The sequence below is a fragment of the Andrographis paniculata genome, unplaced genomic scaffold (assembly GCF_009805555.1).
Source record: "Andrographis paniculata isolate CXL003 unplaced genomic scaffold, ASM980555v1 Contig69END, whole genome shotgun sequence".
Taxonomy (NCBI): Eukaryota; Viridiplantae; Streptophyta; class Magnoliopsida; order Lamiales; family Acanthaceae; genus Andrographis; species Andrographis paniculata.
Window position 1 is genome coordinate 4,590,963 of NW_026137605.1, and position 19,421 is coordinate 4,610,383.

At 32.7% G+C, this 19,421-nt stretch overlaps 1 protein-coding gene across 2 annotated transcripts; it reads right to left on the reverse strand.

The window, feature by feature from the left end:
- Nucleotides 1-9,848: 9,848 nt before the first annotated feature.
- On the reverse strand, nt 9,849-17,183 carry LOC127263819 (uncharacterized). 2 transcript variants are annotated; one of them, XM_051293055.1, is made up of 8 exons: nt 17,016-17,183; nt 15,527-15,638; nt 12,957-13,204; nt 12,521-12,673; nt 12,262-12,415; nt 11,945-12,084; nt 11,587-11,622; nt 9,849-10,910 (listed from the first exon to the last, which is right to left on the reverse strand). In XM_051293055.1, the coding sequence occupies exons 2-8, from the start codon at nt 15,603-15,605 to the stop codon at nt 10,149-10,151; spliced, it is 1,572 nt and encodes a 523-aa protein (XP_051149012.1). In that variant the 5' UTR covers nt 15,606-15,638; nt 17,016-17,183; the 3' UTR covers nt 9,849-10,148. The 2 variants fall into 2 exon arrangements, with proteins under 2 accessions (XP_051149012.1, XP_051149011.1); XM_051293054.1 differs by having other exon boundaries at nt 17,010-17,183.
- Between the last annotated feature and the right edge of the window lie 2,238 nt (nt 17,184-19,421).

Consider the following 19,421-nt stretch of genomic DNA (forward strand, 5'->3'; position numbering starts at 1 on the left):
CATCTACAGGCAATCCTAAGATCACGGGAACATCCAACAATGAATGAGACATTGGACCACACGGGAAGAGAAAAGCGTTAATCTCACTATTCTAAAACTCAATCAAGCTCGCTAACATGTCTACTAAGCAAGGAGGAAAAAGGAGTGAAATTCTCACTATATCATAGATACCGGAATCATGACATTCCTTTTCGCGAGCTTTTAACAACCTTTCTGCCCATGAATGGTAACCGGTATTTGTTCGCGGTAATTGAGCAAGAGAATTTGGGAAAAGATTAGGGTTTAACCATGAGCAAGAGGGACGAAGTACATCACTTTTCAAATCAGCAGAGGCGTTGGGCGATGTCGGTAAAGTCTTCTCAAGATTGAGTGAGGGTTGAAGAAAAAAAGATCCATTAGAAAGTGTTACCGGAGAACTCCCAAAGCTCGAAACTATTTTTGGGGTTAGAGGTGGACTATCAGAGGCGTTGAGCATTGCTTTCTTGAGAACGTCTGGTGGAGAGAAAATTATATTTGAAAGTGACGAGAGGATTTGGAGTGCAGAGGAATCTTGATTGAGAAGATTTCAATTATGAAAGTAGGTCGCCGGCTGGCAATCATAACGCCGCTGGTATAATGCCCTTATTTCAGCCGCCGGGTTTGATCCATCGGTCCCTTAGGGGGAATCAAAAAATTGATGCACCAATGACCAATTATTTTCAGCCTCCATGTCGTGAGCTTCCGCCGGAAATTGTTGTTCCAGCAGACGATCTTAACGCCGCTAGTACAATATTTTGCGGACAGCAAGACGGTCCGTCAGCCCCTCCGGTGTCTCAAACCGTCATCGATCCTCAAATTTTACTAGAGGCTATTCGTGGAGTATTTGGGCAGCACCTACGCCCAATTGATCAGCCATCATATCGTCAACCTTACCCCGATTGGATAAGCGAAATGATGCCATTGCCATGCGACACCAGAACACTTACATTTACTCTTTTCTCAAGAGAAGATGATCATTCAAGTATGGAGCATGTGAGCCGTTTCATTGCACAATGCAGCGAAGCTAGCGATTGGCATAAACTTCAAATGTTTTCACAATCGTTAACTAGCGTTGCATTCAATTGGTATTTGGTGCTACCGCCAAACTCCATACAGTCGTGGAAAGAGATGGAAAGAGCATTTCATGATCGATTTTATATTCCGCCAATTAAAGTTACATTGCTTGATTTGATGAATGCAAAGCAACAAATTGATGAACCGGTAGACGAGTATATAAAGCGCTTTCAACATTTGAAAAATCGCTACAATATACATATTCCCGATACTCAAGCGATGCATATAGCGGTGAGAAACATGCATCCACAACTTAATGAAAAGCTCGCTTTGCAAGAGTTCAGTGATTTCCAGCAACTTATATTTTGTGCCATTCGGGCTGAGCAAGTAATAAATGAAAGAAATAATGCCAATAAATTTAGGCCGGCCAATCAATCTTTTATCATCTTTGACGATGACGATTTTGTTGAGCCGAAAAACAAAACAAGGAGTTAGATAGCGATTCTTTTGCGGCGGGTATGAATGTCATATCATTGGCGGATATGCCAATACTAAATGGTCATTTGCGCCCATCGGCAATGATTCTGGAAGTTGGCGCTAAGAAAAATGGAAATGCCTATGATGTTACCACTATCGATCAGGTGAATATTCATCCTCATTCAATGAGGAAACCGCCAATTGTACTATCGTCAGATCAATGGCTTGTAAACCATAAACCACCGATGGTTCAAGGGCTGAAACACTTGACACAGACGCAAAAGAGACGCCTCCAAAGGAAGAGGCTGACGAAAGAAATTCAAAATGGGCGCATGTTGGATAAAACATATGATCAATCAAAACATTTGGCCCGAGGAGGTGAGAAAACAAGCTGTGGCGAGAGGAAATTGGTGGCAGCGAAAGGATCAGAACATGTCATTAACCGCCATGAGCAAAAAATAGTTCAATCTAGTCGCCAAATGGGCGGCTTGGCAGCAGCGAGTGGATTTAGACAAGTCATGAGTTGCTATGGACGGAAAATAATTCAACTTGGTCACCAAACGGGCTGCGGCGAAAGGAGATGGGCGACAATGAGAGTATTTGAGCAAGTCACGAGTTCCCATGAGCAAAAAGAAGTTCGACTTGATCGTCAAATGTCCAAAATGAAGGATAATCAAGTTTTTGAGCAGTCGCCAAAGTGATCATGTAAAAAATGGGTTCCAATTAGTGCTAGATCGTCGAAAAGCCAATCGCTGATAAAAAAAAAATGGGTACCGATTAGTCCCAAACTTTCGGTTCAACATTGAGATGCTCCCAAGGAGTTTGGAGAAGTTGCGATTCACGGAAGCAGAGATGGAGTAAAAGGAAAATACAAAGTCGATAGGCAGGATGTCAAACAAAAAGTTGGCAAATTGTGCGATGACGAGCTTGGCGTAGAATGCATTCTAAACGCAGCTGACTTTGAAATAAGGCTGCGGATTCAGCAATGGGCAGATCAAGCAAAAATTCAATGATGTTCTTCGAGCAAGAAAAAATAGTGGGCTTGAGCTATTCCTTCAAGCTTTGAGAATATCGCTAACGCTCGGGGATCAAGATACATTGTTGAAAATAAATCTTGGTGACATGATGGAACAAACTGGATTTCCGCCCAACATTTTGATTTTGATCATTAGCATTTAAAAGACTTGACTCGCTGATGTTGTGATTGCTTTTTTCGAAGGAAAGTTGAGGCTGACAAGAAAGGTGGTTGAGCATCTATTGTCGATGAAAATAGATTGTCAACCGCACAGGTTGCCGCCCATGATGTCTACTTTGGAGTTGATCATTCCAATCAAGTCAAGCAAAATTATGATAAGGTTAGGTCAAGTTTAACTATTCGCTATATGAAGTTGGCATCGAATGTTGTCGACAACTTTAGTAAGGCATTTGTTGGTACGGTTGGTTGCCAAGTCGATCCAATAAAAAGAAACTGATTCCAGCGAGCTATCACTTTTGTGGCAAGTCAATCAGTTGTTCCCCTTGGGCGATTTAGGTATGTATATTTTATAAAATTCATTTCATATGTCTAATATTCAATATTTGTGAAATATAGGGGGGCATTATGTTGCCACATGAAAATTCCATCAATATTGGCGGGCCGTTTTTGGAGGACTTTTGATCGATTTGATCAAAATGACTTAGGCCGACGTAATATAATTTTATTAGTGTCAGTTCCAAGTATTCAAATTGATGGTGGATAATGTTAGTGGTGGCCCAAAAAAATGCGAGACCAATGAAAAACCGGCTTAATCGATGATATGGGAGGGTTGACGAGTGGAGTGGAGACCCCTAAAGTTAATTGTCATTAACAAAGTCTTGATGAGTGCAATAAGGAGGTTTGATGGTTTTATATAATGCAAGAAGGTTAAAAGACCTTTTGAGGTTCCTAATGAGATGCTACATGCAATTATGAAAGAGTTGGGGGGTGAAATCATGGGGAGGTCTTAATGCAAAAATTAATTAGATGACTTGGGACAAAAAGAGAACCAATCCAGCAAGAATGGAACACATCTCAATCCACAAAATTTTCCTCATTTTTTGTACATTTTCCTTGTATATTTTCTTCTTTTGTTCTCTTTAGAATAATGTTGAATCGATTTTAAATCAATACAACTTGTTTCCGCCGTCTTTTCTTTAATTATTTTTGTGTGATTTGTTCTTAAATTTATCGCATACCACCGGAGATTCGCATCGAATTGCCCGGGAACCCATCAATACTTCCAGCGGAAAATTTTAGACTGAAAATTATTTTTTTGGCCAACAGTGATCAACCACATGCTTTCAATATATAATCTAAAAAATACGCTAAACTAAAAACACATAACAAACACACTCACAATTCTCTCTATCTTTCTCCCAAATCTGAGGTTTTCCACCATGAAGTTTGCGTCATTGTCTTATTTAAGTATATTTCGTTTATACTTAAGTGATAATTTAATACAATATTTTTTGAAAAATTAATATATTTTATAGAAAATTATGTAGATTGTACAACTTCAAAAAAAATATCAAAAATAAAATATAGAACGGTTTATTCTTTTAGTAATTCAAATCAAAATCAATTCTATTTTTTAATAAAAATATATTATTTTTATCACAAAATATCTAATCAAAATACTATTTAAATTTTTATTTAAATCAATATTTCATTTCAAATCAATTAACTAAACATGCTTTTTATTCTGCTTATTGATATTATTCGTTATTTGTTTTCTGTTTTTCTGGTCAATCCGAGTTGATTTGTCTACCCGAATGGCATGTATGGTCGTGAGTCGGGATGTGAGTGCCATAGTAATTTTTGTACAGGCATAGGACTCTTAGGACCCGTTTGGATTAGCTTAAAAAAAAGTAAGTAAAAGCAGTACGATTTTATGTTAAAATTACTAAAAAGACATGTTGTTAATATAATTGTATTTTTCTATAAAAATTATATATATTTAAATTTTTTAATTAAAATATATAAATTAAAAATAAAAATACAATATATTAGGGAGTATTACATTATTCGTATTTTAAAATTTATTTTAAAATTTTATAACTTAAATTTAATAATTTTAGTATAATTTAAAAAACTATATACTTCTATCTAAATTTGGTATCTCAATTATAATTTTAAATTTTTATTCAAATATAATATATAAATTAAAAACAATAATATAATTATATTTTTTTACTTTTTTAAATATAATAGATAAATTAATTATTTTTATAATATATTATAATATTGTATTTATTATTATTATTGTTATTATTTGTTGGTATACAATTTTGTTTGATGAATCGAGGATTCCCAGAATGATCAGACAATCAACTAGTGCTAAACTGTCCATGTTGTCTGTTGATGTGAAGTGTTTTGCCACATATTTTGAGTTGAAAAAAGTATTTTTGAAAAGTAAAATGACAACTCAAATCTTGCATATTTCAGAGGCAAAAAGTACATGAGAACTTGGGCAAGCATATGGAAAGTCAAAAAGTGACGAAGAAAAAGCAAGGGACACTCAATCCTTTTTTTTATCTGTAGAAAGATCAGACAACCAATTAGCTGTCTGCAAACTGCAACCTACTCGAGTTCATAGTTCAAAGTCTGATGTTCTAGTCATTGAAAAAGCTTCAAAGTGAGACAAAATATATCTCGCTCTCCTACTTCATGCAAAGACAAAAGAGTTTTGTTCCACGAGCTTGCATGCAAAGAGGTCAAATTTGAAGGAATAAAAAGTCTACCATTTTCATTACCAAAAGAGATTATTTGACTATCATCTCTTCCTAGGATATTTATGAGGGTATACACATGTCAAATTTCGTCTCTTATGGTTAGAGACATGTCTTTGAATATGTCCAAATTTGTTTGACCCATTGGAAGATTGTTTTATTGATTTTTTATTGGCCAAAGGAAATGTTGTATATTCTATATATACATACTTCCTATGTTTGTTTTTCTTCAAGCTTTTCATCATTCATTGAGAGAGAAACTAGGAGTGAGTTTCGTGAGCTTAGAACTAGAAACTTAGAAAATTTCTTCTCATCAATATTTCCTTATGAAAAGTTGAACTCCCATGGTGTAATAAGTTGAGTCATACTTCTTGTTGAGGGGAGTGTACTCTTTTATTTTGAGGGATTTTTGTTGTGAGGTTAGGCCATATTTTGAGTAGAAAATTATGTGAAGATTTTATCTATAACTTGGGTCTAAACCTGGTCGAAGTTGCTGGAGATTCGAAGCCAAAAATCAAATCCTGAAGGGATCGTGTTGTCTATTGTATCGACAAACCGCCGAGTGTTTGGCTGGTGCAAAGGGGATTCCAAGGAGAGTTGAAGGAGGAAATGGGAAGCTGCCTACACCCTCATCTCATCTCGAAGCACAAGCCAACGAAGGTTGCGACCTTGCACACTTGCCTTTGCATGTGGTAGGGAAACCAATACATTTTAGTTGAGTGTTTATGGCTAGAGATTTGTGGAGTTTGTGTGAGGAGTTTTTTATTTTGTTTATGTCTTACTCATAGTGGAATCGCCCTCGGTTGGTACCCCCAGACATAGGCTGCTAAGGGCCGAACTGGGTCAACAAACTTTGGTATGTTGTTTGTTTCGATTCACTCTGCACTGCACTTCTTATTGCTTGTTTGTTGTTCGAATCTCAAGCAAACAACATCACTCTAAACACAGCAAACCTTTTGAGTTTGCATTCTATTCCGCTGCATCGTTCAAGAGTAATCAAGATTGGAGTTTAAAGTGTAAAAATATATCTAGTGGGACCGTCATTATTATTAAGGATAAAATAGTAATTTTAGTTGAAACGTGCTTCTGCTTATTTCAGAAGCTACCCTAAATGTATTTTTTAAAAAAACACTTTTCATCCTAAAAAAACTGCTTCTACTTTTGGACAGAAGCCAATACGATCAAATACAAAGTGTTTTTTAGAAACAGAAGTCAAAAGCCGCTGCCAGAAGTCAATCGAAACTAGTATGAACGAATATGGGTTAGAAGTCCCCAAACGCAAGCAATTGTTGTTAAACTCGGTAATCAACTTCTCTCATCATTGCAAATAACGACTATTGCAGTGTGTTTAGTTCAAGGATTTTGGCAAATTTTACTACATATTAAAAAAATTCTGAAAATATCAAATTAAACATATATTTATTTATGTTATACTAATAATTAATTCTAAATTCAAAAAATCAACTAACACTTATTTTATCATACTACTTATTCAAATTCAATTTTTTATTCAATTTTTTTTACTATTTAAAATTCAAACTCCCAACTAATAACACTTGTCTCGCACTATGCAGCATTGAGTTTTGCTCGTATGTGTAGTATTTTGGGAGAATTCATCAGTGGTACATTAATAAGATTGCAAATCTTTTTATAAAAGAAGTACAAAACGAATATATACAAAAAATATATATAGAAATATATATATATATATGTATAAACAACGATTGTTTGATAAATACATTTGTTTGCCATATATATATATATATATATATAGGGAAACATTAATGGGAGATAGATAAAAATATAATTGAATATAAAGCTAATAAGCTGTAGGCACAATGCAACTTAAGATTTGTGCTCATTATAAATGCTCTTAATCTAACAACTAAAGTCAACAATTTCACAATTCTTTTTTCATCATTCTTTGTTAGTTGGTAAAATCAAAATTTTCGATTTGAATATATAGTATAACTATATAGCTAAATATGATGGGTAAATAAATCTTTAATGAAGACTAAAACCAAAAATACTAAAACACTTGTGTTGGTACAAAACTTAAAATAAGATGATCGTTCACACACCACAAAAGTATCACATACGCGCGCTTATTTCAAGCATACACAACGTCAATCATGTTCATGATCGAACATTAGCTTAAACACAAACAATGCATAGAAAGGAAAAGATAACGAGTAACTAAAATAGGCGCCGCATGGATATATCTTGAACTCACGCGGTTCCATTTTTTGTCTTAGCTCCACAACAAAACAAGCAAAGTCTCGGAGCACAACCACAAGCACATTCACAATAACATTGGTGTAGCTTCCTATTGTTGCTCTTAACCAAACCCTTGTCCGAGAAACCATCATGAATCATCGTGTCATTAGTATGACGAGCCAAAAACAAGGGATGATCATTCGATGCATGATTTGCAACATCAAATGCAATAAGAGAAAGGGGATTGACACTAAGGTAGCTCCAAAAAGCAAAGCCCATTATCAACAATGCAAGTGACAATGGCATCGCGCACTTTGCCCTAGTCGACGTCATGGTGACAATTAAGTGTACTTAATTATCCGGCTCGGTGATGATGTTCGAGTAGTGAAATGTAGCTTGTTTATATAGAGTTGTGGCAAAGATTCTTTAGATGCCTTATTTTTGTCTAGTGTGAAAGAAACAAATATTGTGATTTGGAATGAGAGCGATGTTTTCCTTTTATGGTCGCAATCTTGAATTTTCAATAATTATTTTTTACTTTTACACAATTATTTGTTGAATATGTTTGATCATGAAAGACAAGAGGATGAAAATTTTAATTTAGCCGTCTAATAGGAATATATGTATCTTCAAACTCATTGTAATAAAAAGCATATTCAGATTGGTTAGGTTAAATTATGTTTGTTATATATAAAACAGTTTTTCATGTCCAAACAAAATTGAATCATTCAACATTCTTTTAATATTTAAGTATTATTGTTTAATTATCTAGACTAAATTCAAATTTATTCATATTTTGATAATACTAGAAAATATAAACTTCTCTTCTTATAAAAGCTCGAAATATTTTTACACTAAGATTTAAAAAATAATACTACATCCGCCCACGTTGCAACAATTACATTTATTTTTTTTTATTAATATTTGAATATTAATTATTATATAAATATAGTAGAAATCATGGAAAAATGGCAAAAACAAAAAGTACTTATATAATGACATATATATAAAAAAAATTATACAAATATAAGAATATTTTTAATATTGAGTACAATTACGCAAAATAAATATAACTCTTGCATGCAGACAAAAAGAGAATATTTTATATTTTTTATAAATGTAGAATTAGAATTTTATAGTATTACAATGTAATTTTTTAGACTAAAGTAGAATATATATATATATATAAGAAATTTGTGGAGTCATTGATTGTGTAAATAAATAGAAAGTTAGTGGATGAAGTCACATAAAGATTTAATGAATAATGATACTTCCTTCGTCCTGGACATAAGTATAAATGTAATAGTATTTATAATGTAACATGGAATTTATACATATTAAAAATGAAATGAATATTTTATATTTATACAATAAAAAATAGCAAAATGTATACCTATCAAGTAGACTGAAGAAATACTTATGATATGAGCATATTTTATGTAGACAAACTAAAAAATGATAAAAATAAACAAATTTTTATGAGACGGAAGCGTATATTGTATACAAATAGCAACTTTCTAATTATTCCAGTAATTTATTGTAATAAAATTTTAAAAGAAAGTAGTGTAATGAGAGAGACTGGAATAAAAATATTAGGCCTTAGTTTCATGTAATAAAAGACTAAACATATTCGATCATGCGAAAAATGGCCCTAAAACTCATATATATGAACTTGTCATTTGTCTCTTCCAATTTATAGTTAAACTCATGCTTTGTGATGGAGTCTATGGCGGTTTTGCATTACAATCGCAAATTTTTAATATAATTAGTTTTACTTGTTAATATATATATATATATATATATTTGTGAGAATGAAAATGTTTGAACATGGAAGCCAAGAGGGTAAAAAGTTCCAGCCGTCCAATTGGAATCTTCGTAAATCTCTGTACAATTAATTGTGCATATCGGGAACTAAAATTGGGAAACCCTAAGTCCATCGACCAACTCCATTTACGCCATTAAAACTCCAAAAATGTAATTACTAGTAATTTTACTCAATCCATAACTCTATTTTTTACTCCAAAAATAATATTCTTCAAATATTTTATTTTATATATTATTTTAAACTACTTTTTATATCTATAATTAATATTTTTTTATAAAAAAATTTAAAAATAAATAAATTAATTAATATACAAATTTAAAAAACATATATACACACAAGAAGGTTGAAGAGTGACAACTCCATTTATGGGGTTGCAATTGAAAATGGCCTAACTAGACTAAAATTATAATCATACTACCCTCAATATTTCTTTACTATTGATTATTAAAACATTCGATATAATAATTCTACCATTTTTCCTTGTCAAATTGAAAAGAATAAACACGAGATCACGCAACTATTTTTTAATACACTCTAGCTAAGTATCAGAAGTACAAACTCGTAACTTTATCCACCCCATACTACTGACTTCAACAATAAAATTTTGATGGCAGGAAAATATGGTCAAAGCCTGCCTAAAAAACATAGCCATCAAAGTTCTTGTCTTAGCTGTTTTTCTTTATATCTAAATGAACAATTCAGATTCTACATCACCCACATCAGTCCTAATTAACCAACAATTCATAGTACAACAACAAAAAAGTACAAATACAACAAGAGAAACAGGAAAAGCATCTAGCCACAAGTGACCATTCACTATCAATATACAAAAATAGCAAGAGCTCCCATCTCACTGTCTATGGATAGGCGGGGTTGGCGGCTGATGGCTTTGTCCATAAAATCCCACTCCAATGGGCCTAAAGAATCCGCCACTTGCAGGTGGCTGTGGAGGTTGTGGTGGCTGGGCTGACTGCAACTGAGACTGCTCGCCGCCCTGTGGCTGTTGTGGCTGTTGTGGAGGGCCTGATCTGGCAAGTCCCATGGCCGGATTTGAAGGTAGTGGTAGCTGTAAGTTGCTTGAGCTGTAGCTGAAAGGCAGCCCCATCATATTAGGCTGGACAAACTGATTGGCCGGGGCAGTTGCCGGAGGCGCAAGTGGCAGTGGGAGCAGGGGAGGTGGGAGGAATGGGGCAGGTAGGTTGACCTGGGAAGTAGATTGTGTAGGGCCCGACATCATATTGGTCAGAAAATAGCCGTCGTTGTTCCCGGGCATGGGTGGCTCTACCCTCGGTCTTTTCAGACCACCACCAGTCATGGATGCAGCAGCCTCTTCTGCAACAAGGGACGAGAGGATGGATGTGAGCATCTGTGCAGAAGATGTTGATGCGGCCAGCTTTGCAGCAACGGCGGCCGCAGCTGCTTTCTTGCTCTCCTCCTCGCCGGATTTTGTAAATGTCATTGACGGCGCAGACATTGTGGTGGCAGTGATTGCTGTTGGGGAAAGGCTGAAAGTGGCCTCGGCCTGCTGTTGGGCCGCAGGTGGAGGGGCAGATGAGGTTGATGTTAGCTGGAGACGAATATTACTTGCTTGCTCGACCTGACCGCGTGCAACCTGCACATTGTATGATTGTGTAAATAGGGAGAACCGTTAGTGAAATATAAACAAGCTGAACACAAATCAATACTATTCGGCCTGCACGATTCCCTAGAAAAATACATTATTTTCTGTAACAAAATATTACATCAAAATACTAATCAAACTAAAATTTAAATAAAAAAACTCAAGTTCAAATCAAAACCAAACAAACTAGGAATCACATACAATGCATAGTTTTACAGCGTGAAAATACATGGTTACATTAGATGCAATATCATATATACCTAGCATTGTCACATAGCCTAATGTGTCCCTTTAAAGGTGTCACAGACTCACGGCAGTATACAAATAAAGGAAAATAAATAAAACTAACCGTTTTTTGCAAAAACAAGGACAAAATTCAAAAACAATTTTCAATGCATTTTATTATGAAAAGGAAACAAGTGCTCATGTTCACCAACGTGCATCTTCACACCATAGGACACTAGACTAGTGCAAGCTTGTTGTGACATGCACCATACACAAACAATATACCCAGAAATGTGGGTGCTAAAATTCAGCTTAGATGCTTAATGTATTCCCCTTGAAGAAAACGATAAACTTACAATTACAATAAAAACAAATGATTTCTCTCGAATGATGATAAAAATAGAAATTGAGCAAGCAAGCAATTCATTAAGAGAGAGCTTACACGTATCTTATCCCAAATCTGCTCCAGCTTCGACTCCTACAAAGTTACAATTTGTTAAGGGTTTATAGGTCACCAATTAAAAAATTAACTTATGCACCCATCAATGCTTTCGGAATGAATTTACAAACTACATTACATCAAAGTATTTGTATATAAGGATCATGTATACATATTCCAATTTAAACAAACAAAACGACGATCTGAAAGAAGCGAAAGCTACACAGTTGATATATATATATATATATATATATAGCCACTCATCACGAGAAACCATTTTGAGGGATTGAAAACCACCACTAAAACAACCATATCCAATGAAATAACTCGGAATGTATAATCTGCAAAAATTAAACCATACTTGCTCCTGAAGTGCTTCCCTAAGATGGGAAAGAAGGGCAACTCTAATTGATTCAGAATTCTCGAGGTCACTGATGCATTGTGAAATTATATTCTCTTGTTTCTGTATATTGTCCACAATATCAGACACATCCAAGCTTCCTAAGGATAAAGGAAGATCAAGATTCAAGGTTAAAAGAGACTGTGTAGTAAGTAACTAAATAAACCTTCAAAACCTACGTTGTTATTAACATCAGCTTGTGTAAATTACCATGTTGAAGATAATTCAGTGAGAAGATAATGATGCGCACATTATGTAAACAGTAAATCCTGACAAACCTTGTGAAGCAGTCAGAACATCCTTCGCTATTTCTTGTACACAAGAAACAGCATCATGGAATTTGTTCAAGGCCGAATCTTCATTGACAACACCATCGTACACCGAATGGAAAGCAGTTAGAATTTTTTCTGGCAAACCTCCAACAGCCAATTTCTAGATTCAAGAGAACATTGTAAGATCCTACTAAGCAGTACAACATCACCAATTAGGTCAACAAATCAGCAGAACATGACAGCAATACGGTCACATTTTACTTACTATTCTCAACGAGGTGGAATCTCTTTTCACCACCTTGATAGGATTCGGAGATTTTACAACGTTGATGATTGGAGTAGGATTTTTCCCCAGCAATTCATTTTTCAGGTTTGCACCCCTTGAACCAAAAACCTTTCTCTCTTCCCATATATCAATCTGATACAATGCACATAATGCCCACAGGAAACCACCATTGGAGGATATTAGAGAGCAATAAATGTCACCCAAACAAAGACAAGAAAGTAAGATAAACACATGATAAAACACAAGCAATATTCATGAATTCTACCTCCACTACAACTTTATTCAATGCTGAAATGATTTCAGGAGAATGAGAAGTTTATGCATAAGAAAAAGTGGCACAAACTCAGACAATATGAAGCCGTATAATGCAGAGCACACAAGAAAAAAGAAAAATAATGTTGTGCGATGAAATTACCAGTCTGGAGGCAACTTTTCTGCTATTCTCATCGCCATTATTTAAGAAAAGTTTGAGAGACGCTGGTAGAACTTTCCAGAATTCATTTACAAATTCACTGCCCTTGCGCCTGCTATTCTGCATGATGTCGTTGGACAGATACAATAATGAAACTTGTTGTTCATGTTGAACGGATTTGAATATCTTATCCCATGTTTCAACAACTGGCTTGGCCTTCTTTCTATGGGATATGCACCATCGAGACAAAGCTGATGATATGTTAAAAGAGAACAAACAATTGAATACAATTAATAAGTGAATAGAAAAATGCACATCAAGTCACTTGAATACACTTACAAGATGTCGATCCAGATGAAATCAATTGCTATTAAAATTATCTATTGCTATTAAAATTATCAACTATTATAAACACAAACAAAGCACCATAAAATGCACCACCAAGCTAAACGCTAGTCTGCATCAGTGCACCCCTTTGGGGCACTGAAAATGTCTTTTTAAATTCTTTATTGCTATTGTATGAATTTGCAGAATAATACAATTATCTATTACAGGCAAAAAAAAAATTATAACTCAGCCCCTTGTCATAAATAGATGGACCACAATATAGATCTAAATGCTACACAAGCCAGTGACTCGTGTCCATTCCTGACAAATTTAAAAACAAATGTATAGGTGATACAATATTTATGTCAAATGTATATACCCACAAGTAACCCAATAGCTATATTTCAATAAAAACAATTGCACCAATAGAGTGCCAAAAGTTATAAATCAAAATATACCTGCATTTATATGTATATACCCACAAGTAACCCAATAGCTATATTTCAATAAAAACAAATGCACCAATAGAGTGCCAAAAGTTATAAATCAAAATATACCTGCATTTATAATGACAAAGATTAAAAAATCAAAATATATTTCTATATAAAATGCCTTTCTAGTTTTTCCTTCACTTGTTTTCTAACCTGTAGCATATTTAATCAATTAAATACTACACAATAAAATGAGAGACTCTGGCAACACCCTCCTCACATTTCATTTTATTTGATCAAGTCACATTTTTCATGTGATCTGTAATGTGAACTCAACTTCGCAATTAATAGTATGTAAACAGAGTTTTTCCAAAATAATATTCATGGTTTTTTCATATAAAGTGAACCACTTAAACTTAGGTAAGTTAGGTAATATTTTTGTTGCTGGTTACTATCTTGTTTTACATTACAAACTAGCCACTTATGTTAAGTGGCGAGATTATCTTCCCCTATTGCCTTGCAATCTTTTTAAAGCTTTCTGCATTTGTAGCTGAAAATTAATTTATACGCAAGTACGTGTCATCTGGTCCTCATCTCTTCTGTATATGCAATGTGCAATTTAATAAATTTTATGTATAGTTTAAACAATCATCTCTGCATAAATAACAACTATTAAATCAGCCATTCGTATATCCAAATGATAATGCATCATCTAAGATGCTTCCACCCTTTTTATTTCACATTATAGCCCTTATGTAACACATCCTACTCACCAATACCTCACCTCAAACACATCTAGTACTATTTCCTATTTTGTGGGATAATCTAGAACAGTCTCTAGGTCTTCCAAGATTATTGTCCGGCAGATTCATCTAGTTTCAAGGACTATTATTATTAGCCTGTATTCCTCTTCTCTGACTACAAGCTGTTTCAATAAATTAGGATCCATAATATACCTATCACACACCTAGTTGTTTTCCATATACCATTGTAGTATCTAATGAAAAAAAAAAAAAAAAGGATTTAACACTTGGCACCTACCCATTTAACTTCCTAAAGGTACATAAAACTTCATCCTTCCTCATAGTACTAATAATTTGATCAAAATTGACATTCTATATTGAAACTACCAAGCCTATAAGTCTATAATTATATCTCATACGGCTTTCTTTAAAATACCTTTCATTAATGTAAGGATACTCTTGCCTATTTTGCACTACACCTGGCTTATGAAGCAGTTATTGTCATGCAACACAGTTTGCAGTTGCACACACACCATAAGGTAGGGAGTTCCTAAAAATTTATACTCTGTTCTACACAATCACTATCCGAAGTTTGATAAAATTTCATCCTAGTTGTCAATATATCATAAACCTCCTCTATCCAATATTGTATGTACATGTAATTATCACATTTAACATGTAAGAAGGCAATCAAAACTAAAACATTTCATTAGCTATATAGAATCAATATATTTGTTAGTTGTCTTAGAGGTAAATTCTATGAAAAGAGATTGTAAAATTCTAACCAAAACATATAAAAAAACAAAAACAATTTTCTAACTAGTGCCAAGCACATCTCTGAGGATCTTCATGAACTACTCATGCAGAACAACTCTGAGTTCACAATCAATTTCTCAACTCTTTATGTTTCCTTTGAACTTTGAATAAAGAGTAGCCTTACATTCATACAAAACTAATAAGCAATACATATAGCTATAGACTTCAATTACATGAAGACACTTCTTTAACATTGCAATGAGATAAATTTCCACAAAATCAACACACAATTTCAACCACCAAGTAGAAAGGATACATTCAATGCTTTGCTGAGAACTGTTGAGCTTGGAAAGTTTCTCAGTCAATGACTTCTCATCAAAACTCTCATCACCCATTAGGTTGTTTGAAATGAATCTGTGTAGGATTGCCTGCAGCAGTGCATGAAATATTAGAACCTAAAAAGGTGGGAAATGGAAGTTCGTTTTGTATGGACTTCTAGATAAGACGATTAATTACAAAGGCAAGACAGGAGTGAAGAGAGGAAGCACGTAGCAGCATAGAAATCATAGTATACAATGAAAATATAATGATGGAAGATAAAACATAAACCAAAATACTCTCTGGAGCTAAATTGGAATCCAATATAAGAAAGATTAAAAACTAAGACTTATGTCTAAAGCTATATCCTTCACATTTAACACTAGTTTCCATTCACACTTAGACAAGGCTAAAAGTTCATAAAAGTTATCAGTCCAACCACAGAAATGAAATGATCTACTTTCCCAGCCCAATCACATTATTAATAAATTGTTCCCTGTATGAGATACAAGGTGTGTTTGTTTGGGGGATTTTGAAAGATTTCTACTATTCATCTAAAATATCCCCAAAAAACAGCAAATCAAACATCTATTATTTTAGTTTTTATATTATACAAAAAATTAATTTTACATTCAAAACATTATATAACACCTATTTATGTCACATCAAAAAACTAATTCAATTCAACATTTTACTATTCAAAACCCAAACTCAAAATTCAAACTACCAAACAAACATGTTTAGGTCCAATGACACTTTTAAGGAGGTTTTAAGCACCCAATTGGATACAAAATGACCACTCTAATAGACTCCAAAGTTTTTGAGATAAAATTATATGATTCACATGATTTTCAGGAGCAAAACATCTTTCTTAAAGTTGTCAGCCATTTTTTTTCATGCCCAATTTTAGATTATAGGGGTGTGCTCACTTGTGTGTTCATCTCCATTTCCTATTTCCTATTTTCCCTCTATGCAGTTGAAATTATTTTTCTGCCCAAGAGCATCAAATCCACAACCTATGTTCCATTCAAAAGAATAATATAATAATTCCAAAAAATGAATCCAAAACATAAGTAAACTCACCCTTAGTATTTCATAGACAATTAATTCAGACCTCCAACCTAAGAAAATACAGTTAATCAAAACATAAAAGGAATAAACACACAGGATACGAATCAACTGTGTAAGTGCTTCAAAATTCTATGGTTTAAGAAACCGAGCAACCAAAACGTATTAAATACTTCATTCAAATGAACCTTCACAGCACAAACACATAAGAACCCCCCCCCCCCCCCCCCCTCTCTTCCAAAAATAATAATAATAATAATAATAATAATAATAATAACGACCTCAATCAGACCCTCCACTGAAAACACTTCCATTAAGCGGGCTCAACGCAGAAACCCCACAAACAAAAATTAAAGAGTGGGAATCAAAAGAAACTACAAATTAATCAAAAGAAGAGAGCGATTCCATCTTACACTCACAAATAAGCCTGAGTAGAGCAACGGAATCGAAGAACCCAGAGAATCTAGGGTTGAAAACGAGACGCTGTGATCTTACTTCGAGTTGAGAAAAATAAATAATTGGAAGAGACACGAAAAACCCTCAGTTTGAGTTGGGTTGTTCTTGTTCAAGTAATTCAGAGGCGGAAAACACTGTTGGATTCCGGGTGGCAATCGAATATTATAAATCTAAGATGGGCAATAAAGATATGTCCAATAAGTATAGGGACCCTTTCGAAATATCTGAACAATTCGTGTTTGTCTGGGTATTTGATTTTGGATTTGGATGTTTATTAGTAAAACTTTTAAATTTAATAATGATACCATGTGATATATTAATTTGATATTTTGCATATAATTAATTTTTATTATAGTAATATAAAAAATAGTATTTAATTTGATATTTTTTAAAAAAAAATAATATAGTAAAAATTTATAGAAATCTACTGAACAAACACAACTATTTTGGAGGAATTATTTCTATAAAGTGGGAATCCATAGTTCCACGAGTGCACTCTAGATCTAACAAGACAAATCGAACTAGACTAATCATATATTACAGATGACCCATTTTGGAGGAATTTTAAGTTATTTAAGTCTCGATTTAGTTTTACATTCATAAAGAAAATTTTTTGTAAAACTATTAAATTAAATTGATGTCTCCTTAATTTCTTCACACTTTCTATTTCACTCTGTTATATTTTCCTTTTTTTAAAAAATTATATAATCATATCTAAACCACCGTGTCTAAACTAAAGTAAACAAATTGTCAAACTATTGTAGATCAAGCCATGAAATATTCTTCGTTTGAGGTATGAGTCTCAGATTCGATCATAAGTGAATGCGTGTGTTAAAAAAATAAAAAAAATTAAAATAAACAAATTAACTGGGACAAGAGGATACCATATTATAAATATCAACCAATTTTATTTATTTATTTTTTTTAATATGTATTTGAATTTTATCTTAATACTTTTAATCAATGAAATATATATAAAAAAAAATTGTAAGAACGAGGTATAACATATTCTCAAAAATTAATTTATATATAATAAATAAATAAAAAAACTATTTTACATTACATGTTTATATATGGTCATATAATATTATAATTATAATTTAATATATTTTTGTTTTAATTAAAAAATATATATATATAAATAAATTATTGTCCAACATAAATATATAAAATAAATTATGAAATATATTTTGGTAAAACAGAAAAAAATTAATCATGTCATGCAATCAAATAAAATAAACATATGCATAGCTTTACTCAATATTTTTGATATAATAAAATAAATATTATAATATTAATTAATATGTAATTATTTAATTTATTATAATACTATCTATTAAAGTAAACCCACCCTTGAAATGCTATGTCAAATATTTACTAATATAACATCGATAGCAATTTAAATTTTTATTATTTATAAACTTTAAATTCAAATTTATACACAAAGAAATAAATTAAAAATTAGGGTAAATTATTTAACTTTTGTTTTAGTATATTGCACATAATACTTTGTTTTATTTATTGCAATAAAGTTTTATATTAAATTAAATTATAAACAAAATATACTTTTATTAAAGGTGATATTTGATCATAAACACACTTAATTATACTAATTTTATACAAAAAAAAATTAAAATATATTAAATAATATTGTCTGAACAAAGAAATACCTAAGTAATATATCAATCATTTTTTTAGACTAATTGTTACATAATTTTTACAAAATTAATAATAATAATAATAAGTATTGATCAATTTATTTACCTGATATGGTGTTTTGTTTTTACATTAATTTAACACAAAGAGCTTTAAGTAATAATTATAACACAAGATGTATTATATATTTATACTAAAATATAATGAGATAATATGCAATTTATCCTAAAAGTTAATAAAGAATATAATATATTTTACTTAAAATAAATTATGCATTTTAAGAGTATTTTAAACGGACAATTGGATAAAATTGCATATTCCTCTTTTGACATTTAAGTTCAGTCTCCACTGACACTTTACACGTAATCTGCACTTTTTACTTTTTAAATTTATATTAGTATTAACTCTCTGCCATAATCTCAATTACAATATTACCCTCATCTTTCCTAATGTTATTTTTATTCAAAGGAATTTCCGTTAAATCCTCAGTCTTCTGTTTCATTTGTGTGTGATCCATACCGATTTTGAATCCATATTTCAATTGTTAAGTTTATTTCGCCTAAAAAAAAACACAAGTAAGGCGAATTTCAATTTTGAATGCTCCTTTATTGTGCTAATTTTGTTGGTTGATTACAGTTGTGTTGTTAGGGCTCACGACCGATCCTACCCACAAAGATAGAAACTCAGGTATGATCGATCATTTTACTATTATT